A 9,453-nucleotide genomic window follows, 5' to 3' on the forward strand; every position below is an offset into this window, starting at 1 on the left:
ATAATAAAGACTCTGTGCTGATTCAACAGGTGGAGTATCAGATGGAGGACAGACTGGTATCATCATTGCTGTAGTCGTCATCATTGTTGCTGTAGTCATCGTCATTGTTGCTGTAGTCGTCGTCATTGTTGCTGTAGTAGTCTTTGTTCGGAAGAAGAAAAACTTCAGTAAGAGGAGGAACGAGAACGTCAGATTTAATGGACTTTTGTCTGAGCATGTGTAACGTACAGGGGTTGGACAATGAATTGACCAATGAATTGCTACTGCTATTGGTTCGGTGCCTTGCTCAAGGGCACCTCAGTTGTGGCCGGCCCGAGACTCGAACCCACAACCTTAGGGTTATGAGTCAAACTCTCCAACCATTAGGCCACGACTTCCCCGAAGTCAAGACAAGGGTTAAGTCAAGCTTCAGCAAGTCATGACAGTCACAGAGCCGCTCTGTGAAATATGAACTGAAAACAGCAGAGACAAGATAACATACCAAGAAGGAAAACTGGCAAGACAGGAAATTAATTTGATGCATTATAAATGGGCTATCAAAGGACTCATAGCAACTGAAAGAGTGTCCAACAGATTCATTGTATTCAGATATGGAGACAGATCCAAATATGGACTTAGTAAAGTTGAAGAGGATTGTCATATAACAATGTATTTGTAATGTATCTGTTTGTACACTGGAAAGAACACTTCTGAAATACTGAGCCAGGTGATATTACTGACGAGCACATAGTGCTGGCAGGGTGGGAATTTTCCTCACAATTGGCAAAACTAGGGAAGAAGTTCTAACCCAATCAGATCCCAAAAATTCAATGTAGTGGGCAACATGGGGACCTATCTGAGAACTTTGGAAGATGTTGGGAACCAATTAGTAAAAAACAGCTTGACAATAATCTAATAAGGCAGTCTGAGGCATGTGCTACGGTTGCAGTGTTATTTTAAGTTGAACAGTAACATGGCATTTGATAGGCGCACTAGGATTGCTCAAGGCCTCTTGTAAAAGTATTCTGAAAAATCTATTGTGGAAGTTACAGGAGCACCAGATGTAATCAGTTGTGAGGCAATGTTGCGTTAGACTATTTGAAATTGGAATAACTATATATCAGTTGACTTAAAGAGCAAGAAAGGTCCATAGATCAGCTTTATTTGTATATAGTTACCTTCTTTGTTAAGTGAAAATGAGGCTTATGAAACAGGAAGTATTCACAGTGCTTCACTTATTCCACATTTTATGTTACAGCCTTATTCCAAAATTGATTAAATTAATTATTTTCCTCAAAATTCTTCAATTAATACCCCATAATGACAATGTGAAAGATGTTTGTTTGAAATTTATTAAAAATAAACAACAAAAATCACATGTACAAAAGCATTCACAGCCTTTGCCATGACACTCAAAATTGAGCTCAGGTGCATGCTGTTTCCACTGATCATCCTTGAGATGTGTTTAAAACATGATTGAAGTCCACATGTGGTAAACTCAGTTGATTGGACATGATTTGGAAAGACACACAACTGTCTATATAACTTCCCACAGTTAACAGTGCATGTCAGTGCACAAACCAAGTCATGAAGTCCAAGGAATTGTCTGTAGAACTCCGGGACAGGATTGTATCGAGGCACAGATCTGGGGAAGGGTACAGAAAAAATTCAGTGCTGTGAATACATTCCGGATGCATTGAGGCCGTTTGGGACCCAGCTGGGGCTGCTCAGGTTGAATGTGTGGATAATGCTCAGAGTGGGGGGTTATATGAAAAAGGAGGTGGAGGCAAAAATAATGGTAAAGACCTAAAATCTAAATCTAATGGAAAACGAGAAAACCAAAAACAATGGCATGTGACAATGATAAAACTTGAAAATAATGGGGATTTTCAAAAATATGGCGGGAACATCACTAATATACTAGAAATTAAAGGGTGTTTGGGTATTAGACCAGATCATTTTTGGGAAATCTTGATGAATTGATCTCAGGTTCATTGCTGTTTTTCAATAAACTCTTTGATTTTCATCCATGGCTCTTTTGAATATATATATATTTTTTTTTGTCTAGGTGAGTGACATTACATTACATCTTTCATTGCCTATTTTCGAATTCGGGAAGCACTGAAAGGTGATTGACTGACTTGTGCTCCGTGTCTCCACTGTTGGGACTTGGAAGTCAACTCAGTGTACAGTTCCAGGATTGTACACAATATTGCTTTAATAATCCTGCAACATGACTGCTCATGTTTGGACTTTGTGTGATCTTATTTGAGGAACTGCCATCTTTTCATTAAAGTTTAAACATTGAATTAACCCAGTACCCAGTAACTCCCATAAACTTCTCACATTAACAAGTGAAAACATTTTAACAACAGGACTCACCAGTGCACCTAGTGGTCATACCATTAAGTACTTTCCATTTACCCCATCCCACCCCCTTAGGCTAGTAATAACCTTTTTTTTTTGTTTTGTTTTGTTTGTTTTTGGATTCTTCAGGAAAGGTTTTTTCCTTTCAAAGTCGAATATCTTGAAAGTCTGTTGCCATGCAACCTTAACTATAATTTTGTTTAGCACTATCAAAGGTGTGTTGAATGTATAATCTGTGGAGCAAGATATAAGAGATAAAACAAAGTTAAATATGCATGTTCTGTGGAGGTGAAACACTGCACTTTTCCTACTCATTACAGAACAGAGTTCTTGTCATCAATACTAAATATTTTTAATAGGTTTTTCCACTTGTTTGGATTGTTTCTTAGGTAGATACACACCAGATTCACCACAAACCACACTGTTTGCATGCTGCAGTATGTCCATTTCAGAGGAAGCCCTACCTAGCAGTTTTTAAACCACAGACCTGACATTCTCTGTTTGTGATTATTATAGTTTCTGTGCTGTATCTACCAGAGAAAACCACATGTAGCTGTGTTCAGTTGTGACCTGACCATCAGTGTTTTATTTCACACCTTTGCTGCACTAAATGCCATTTTCACATTTCAGTTTGTCCTTTTGTTTCCCACTAAATGATCACATCACAGTATGATACCTAAAACACACACAGAGAATTAAAATCCAGTTACTTTACTAGTTAAATTATAGATACTATCTATAATTTAACTAGTAAAGTAACTGGATTTTAATTCTGTGTGTGTTTTAGGTAATTGTTTTGTCCATTAGAAATGTGTGCTGTGGTAAAAGACCAGCAACAGACCAACTGAATTCTTTAGTTCAGAAAAAAAGTCTTAACTTTGCATGTTATTCAGGTGCAACATTTATAGCATAAAACAAGCCATAAAATTAGCTTTTTGCTTACGGTTAAAGATTAAAAGTATGAGGAAAATTAATCTCATGTTATTATGCAAATATATTACTTGTTGAGAGACTCACTGGGATCAAGGCTTCCTTGTTAAATGTCCACTGACTATACTCAAGCCACACCTCCTTCACTCAGATCACTTTACCAGATAGACATTTCCCTTTTCATCTTTCACCTGACAGTGCAGCAATGGTTCAGTTTGTGATTATGCTTTTACTTCTCTGTACCGGAAGTAAGTATTAAGAATCTCATTTACTAATTTAATTAATGAATTATTGTGGAAAATGATCCACATTAATGCTTTTGCAATAAACCTTACCAGTAAACATTATATTATCTATGAAAAGTATAGACAGTAAACAAATATGTAGTCTATTTTTGGGTTTGGTTTAGCGATTTAAGTTTTCTGAGAAGGTTATATTCAGAAACTCAAGTGGTATTTGAAGTGTTATAAATTAGTTAATTGTTTATTGGCCTGCAGCTTTGCTCTCAGAGACCCTTAGTTCTTCACTGCTGGAGGCAGAAGCTGGAGATAAAGTCACGTTTTGGTGCCACCATGACCTGTATCGTGCCAGTTATATCTTCTGGTTTAAGCACACAAGTACCTCAGTGCCACTTCTTGTTGGGTGCAAACAGTTTACTTTATCTGGCCAAATGCAAAAGTGCTACTTCTCCCCTGAACCTGAGCACATGGTGATGTCTGTACACAGAAAGAACACGTCTCTCACAATCCCTGCAGTTAATGTCACTGATACAGGACTATATTACTGCAGCTTCACTGAGCTGGACAAAATAATATTCAGTAACTCCAGCTACTTACATGTGAAAGTAGACAACGTTTCAGAGGGAAATAATACAATAACCATAACTTCAGTTAGACCAGAAGATCCAGTTCTCTGTTCTTTAAAAGGTTTGTGAAGCTTCTCTTATCATGTCTGTAGATTCATTTCTAGAAAGAAACATTTTGTGCAGTTTTAATTGTAAGATAACCTCTTTTTCAAGATTATGTCTTCTCTGGTGTATTCATGATACTGAGCATGATCTCTGTGGCAATGAATGTGATTGTGATTCCTCTCTGTGTCATGATCTTCATTATTCACAAACCAAGAACACACAGAGGTACTGAAGTCATATTATACAATACAATACAATACAATACAATACAATATAATATGATTAATAACTCAAAAGCTGAAAACTTCCTAAAGAATTTACAGGGTTGGGTGTTCAGTTCATGCTTCTGCCCACTGTGTGTGTGTAGTTTGCATATTCTCCCTGTCCTTTGGGGTTTTCCTCTCTCTGCTGAGGTACATGGGTTGTAGGCTAATTGCTATCTGTAAATGGTCTGTAGTGCGTGTGTGATTGTGCCCTGTGGTTGGTTTTCCCATGCATTTTGAGCTAATTCCCCACAGATAGACTCCAGGTTCTACACGAACCAGTGTAGGAAAACCACTCCTGAAAATGAATATATAAACATATTAGTCAGTCAGTCATTTTCTACCGCTTATCCGAACCATTCTCGTATCATGGGAGCCTGTGCCTACCTCAGGTGTCATTGGATATCAAAGCAGGATACACCCTGGACGGAGTGCCAACCCATCGCAGGGCACATACACACACACTCATTCACTCACGCACTCACACACTACGGACAATTTTCCAGAGATGCCAATCAACCTACCATGCATGTCTTTGGACCGGGGGAGGAAATCAGAGTGCCTGGAGGAAACCCCTGAGGCACGGGGAGAACATGCAAACTCCACACACACAAGGCGGAGGCGGGAATCGAACCCCCAACGCTGGAGGTGTGAGGCAAACGTGCTAATCACTAAGCCACCATGCCCCCATAAACATATTATAATAATAAATTATTTGCTTTCTCTGTTGTTTTACTGTAGGTCCTGAAGAACAAGATGAAGAGGTAAATCTAAGACTTTGAATTTAAATTAAAAAGATAGTAACCTCTAGCTTTACTGCCATTAATTCGTAGTGACTTCCAAGTTGTAATTTAAGATGGTGCAAGTTAATTAGTTATAGATTTATTTGTCCAAAATGCAAATGATCATACTATTTTCTAGGAGCACATTTTTAGCACTCCTGTCTTTATAGTTTGATGCAACCATAATGTGTCAGGCTGAATTGTACTGTATGTTTTGGCTGTAAAAACACATACAAATTTCCTATGGGATTCTGTTGATGTCCAAATACATAAAAAGGTTTTAAGCAGCATTTTAAACAGACAAACAGTTTATCTATAGGAAGATCTTATGGATGAAATTATAATTTCATTACTTTTAAAATGAAATTATACATTCATTAAACTGAACTTAAGCCTAACAAATGACTATTCAGTCACATGTTCATTTTAAATTAAAAAACTGACTTGTCTGTGTATCCTCTGCCACAGCAGGAGCAGCTCTCTAACAAGAAAGACATGCAGACAAGCAGACACGAGGAAGCAGCTATTCCACACGATGTATATACTTGTGTCGTATACCAGAACTTAGCTTAGCATGAGCTTTAATAAGCTGTTAAACAATGCGGGATGAGTGTTTTCTTTTATCTTTTCATTACATTATGTAATATATAGAATGGGTTGTGGAATATGTGTATTCAGTATTAGATCAGGGAAAATGTCTTTAATTTCTTTTAATTAATACAATTTGTAATTTTCCTATGACCCTCTGTCATAATGTCTCAATTACTTATGCAGTATAATAAAACATTCACAAGTTTAGAGTTTGATGAGTACTACATTTGTGCTATTTATACCAATTGGTAATGATATTGTATAAAAAAAATAAATAAAAAAGAAGTCATCCCAATGTCCTGTAAGGCCTTTTTGATTTAGTGATTTCATCATGAACCAGAAATATTTACTAATTATAAATTTAAGTGTGACTGAAGCATAAATGTGAATAATCACGACTATAGATGCAGGAAGCTTCGTGTTGTACTACATTCTTTTAAAAGCTTTGTTAAACCAGCCACACATATAGTGTAGGAGCACGGCTTTTAGATGCTTAAATGCTGAAAGAGGAACGGAAGTGTCTGCAAACTCCTAAAACACAGCAAAAGAATGTACTACAAAAAGATTGTATACAATGAATACAAACAAATACGAATCACACAGTATAAAGGCTAAACTCATTTTTCTATCTCATTTTACGAATGGGGGAAAATAAGCTTTAAGAGAGAAATAAATAAAACACATCTTGCCAGTACCAGTATCAACCAGTCTTTGCCGTTACTATGCCACTGCGCTGCACATGCGCTGGCAGTGTCACAATAATTAAAGTACTCGGCTACAAAAGATAACCCAAACTGCTATACATAACATTTGGACTCATTCCAAATAAACTCAGTACATGAAATAAATATCCCCAAAACTTCAAACTGAAGTTTTGAGAATGTTCACTAAACTGATAACCAATAAACTTGACTTGACTACACTAGGAGGCACATTTTAATCCATTATAAAATGGATATTTCAAAATGTTAGTTAATCATATCAGCTCAGATCATTTCATAGTTACCTACTCAATGCTCACAGTAAAGGTCATCTGTTTTTACTGTGGATTTTTGAAGTAATTGTTTATTAAATTCTTAAGATCAAACAACATAATCAAATAATTTTAATTAATTGTTAAATATGCTCACAATAAAAACTGATTAATTTTACTCTGGTAAAATTACTCCCAGCTTAGGGCTGTTGGAACCAATCAGATCTCACTTGGCCCCAACTCAGAATATACTAATTCAGCATGCTTTGTTCTACCTAACAGATCTAGTGTTAAATTTATTGCATCATTTGAACCTTTTTTTTTCTTTGTAGGTCTGCAGTAACAGCAGGATTATTGTTAGTTGGTCTACAAATAAGCCACAGTGCACAATGCATCCTGATATAGCGAAACCAAATGGCTTTAGTTTATCAGAAACAGCCACATGCTACTGTGGTTAATCCAGCTGCTGTTTCTAAAATCACAGTTTTAAAACACCCTCACGTATATTTCAGGGGCACAGCTTTAGGTACCTAGCAGTAACAGTGCTAAAGGTGGAAAGCAAGCGTTCACAAGTGTTTACATCACAGAACAATAAATTAATACAAAATGATCAAAACAAAACAATTCGTTTTGTGTGACAAAACAAATACAAAACAATTGAAATATTTATGAGAACAAAGGATTAACATTTTAATAACCCATTACATATTAAAAATGGGGTACATGCAGAGATCATCGTGTCGTGATCACGACAAAACAACTATTATTATGTGGAGATAACAAAAACATTTCAGTCATCAGGGACAAAACAAGAAGAAAAAATATAAAAATGCAGGGCATCTTAAGATTCCCTAGTGTTGTCCCTTATTAAGAAAGGAAGTGAAAAAAGCTGGGTTAAATGGGCCAGTTGCATTTATTAACAGGAAGCCAATCTCTGTTTATTATATTTAGTAGAGATGAGCCGGATACTCGGCTGAAACGAGTATCCGGTACGGATAAAGCACTTCTGCCGAGTACGAGTATTATACGAGTAATACGAGTCAATATCTGTGCTCGGATTGAATGAAATCATCATTGGGTAGCTGATTGTGTCAGCGTTCTGTGATAGGCTAGTCACAGCGCCCCTCCCCTACACACATACAGATGTATTGTGTTGCTGTGTCTCGCTCTGCTCACTCACAGTCACACACAGAACAGCTCTCTGTCTCTCCCTCAGTCACTCGGGTTCGTGGGTCTTTTCCGTTAACATTTAGGGTTTCTTCAGCTTTTTACTTCGGGTTGTAACGTTAATAATACGTACTTACTAACCAGTAGAGTTCTGGTAAATGTGGGTTCGTTCAGACGTGGTGCTTGCTTGGTAGATTGTGACTCGCATTGCATCTCTGCCTGTCGGAGATTTGTTTTCTTTTTTAAACCTTCAGCTGTCTCTAACCAGTAACCAGACACTGAGTGTCTGGCACGTTTTTGCTGTATTTCATAAAAACATAAAGGTAGTAAGCTAGTGTTAATTATTAAACAAATTAATTATTAAGCTACACACACACACACACACACACACACACACACACCTGGTGTGGAAATAAAAAAATAAAAAAGAACCAAAAAAATAAAAAAAAATAAAAAAAATCATACTGATCATAAAAAAATTAAAAGTTAAAAAAGAAAGTTATGTTGTTCATTACATTTTACTTAATAATTGCACTGCATTGTTTTGTTTTCATTGTTGCAAAACTTGTTCTGTAATATAGATCGTTTGCTATCGTGATCAAAACCATTGATCTGAAGCTCAATCCTGATGCTGTCCTGTAAATATTTTTCTAATCAGCAATAAATATAACAATTTCTGATCAACCCATATCAATTGCATGCTTAAAATAACATACCGGTTAAAGCCCCGCCCATTTCAAGACAAGCCCCTACTTCCGGGTTATGCCCCACCCACTCCGAGTACAGATACAGATACAGATAATGCTGTACTCGCTCATCCCTAATATGTAGTATGCCTCTTACACTGTGATTTTCTGATAATTTACAATTCATTTTATTCATTCATTCATTCATTCATTTTCTACCGCTTCTCCGAACTACCTCGGGTCATGGGGAGCCTGTGCCTATCTCAGGCGTCATTGGGCATCAAGGCAGGATACACCCTGGACGGAGTGCCAACCCATCGCAGGGCACACACACTCTCATTCACTCATGCAATCACACACTAGGGACAATGTTCCAGAGATGCCAATCAACCTACCATGCATGTCTTTGGACCGGGGGAGGAAACCGGAGTACCCGGAGGAAATCCCCGAGGCACGGGGAGAACATGCAAACTCCACACACACAAGGTGGAGGCGGGAATCGAACCCCGACCCTGGAAATGTGAGGCGAACGTGCTAACCACTAAGCCACCCTGCCCCCCCATTTTATTTATATTTGTTAATTATTTAAGTTTTTATGTTCTTTATTTTTCCTGGGTTCATGATAGGGTTTGTTGACTTCCCTATTTATTTTATTGTGAATTCGAGCATTAAGCTCTGCACATCTCACAAGTTTATGTTTATCTTTATGCGGGGGCCGGCCATGACTGAGGTGCCCTTGAGCAAGGCACCGAACCCCCCCAACTGCTCCCCGGGCGCCGCAGCATAAATGGCTGCCCACTGCTGT

At 37.6% G+C, this 9,453-nt stretch overlaps 1 protein-coding gene across 1 annotated transcript; it reads left to right on the forward strand.

Annotated features, from left to right (window-relative positions):
- The first annotated feature begins 3,451 nt into the window (after positions 1 to 3,451).
- On the forward strand, positions 3,452 to 6,109 carry LOC132854287 (uncharacterized). Its single transcript, XM_060882574.1, has 5 exons — positions 3,452 to 3,524; positions 3,774 to 4,202; positions 4,295 to 4,411; positions 5,191 to 5,213; positions 5,700 to 6,109. The coding sequence occupies exons 1-5, from the start codon at positions 3,482 to 3,484 to the stop codon at positions 5,802 to 5,804; spliced, it is 717 nt and encodes a 238-aa protein (XP_060738557.1). The 5' UTR covers positions 3,452 to 3,481; the 3' UTR covers positions 5,805 to 6,109.
- Positions 6,110 to 9,453: the final 3,344 nt, after the last annotated feature.

This window comes from Tachysurus vachellii, chromosome 12 (assembly GCF_030014155.1).
Source record: "Tachysurus vachellii isolate PV-2020 chromosome 12, HZAU_Pvac_v1, whole genome shotgun sequence".
In the NCBI taxonomy this organism is placed as follows: domain Eukaryota; kingdom Metazoa; phylum Chordata; class Actinopteri; order Siluriformes; family Bagridae; genus Tachysurus; species Tachysurus vachellii.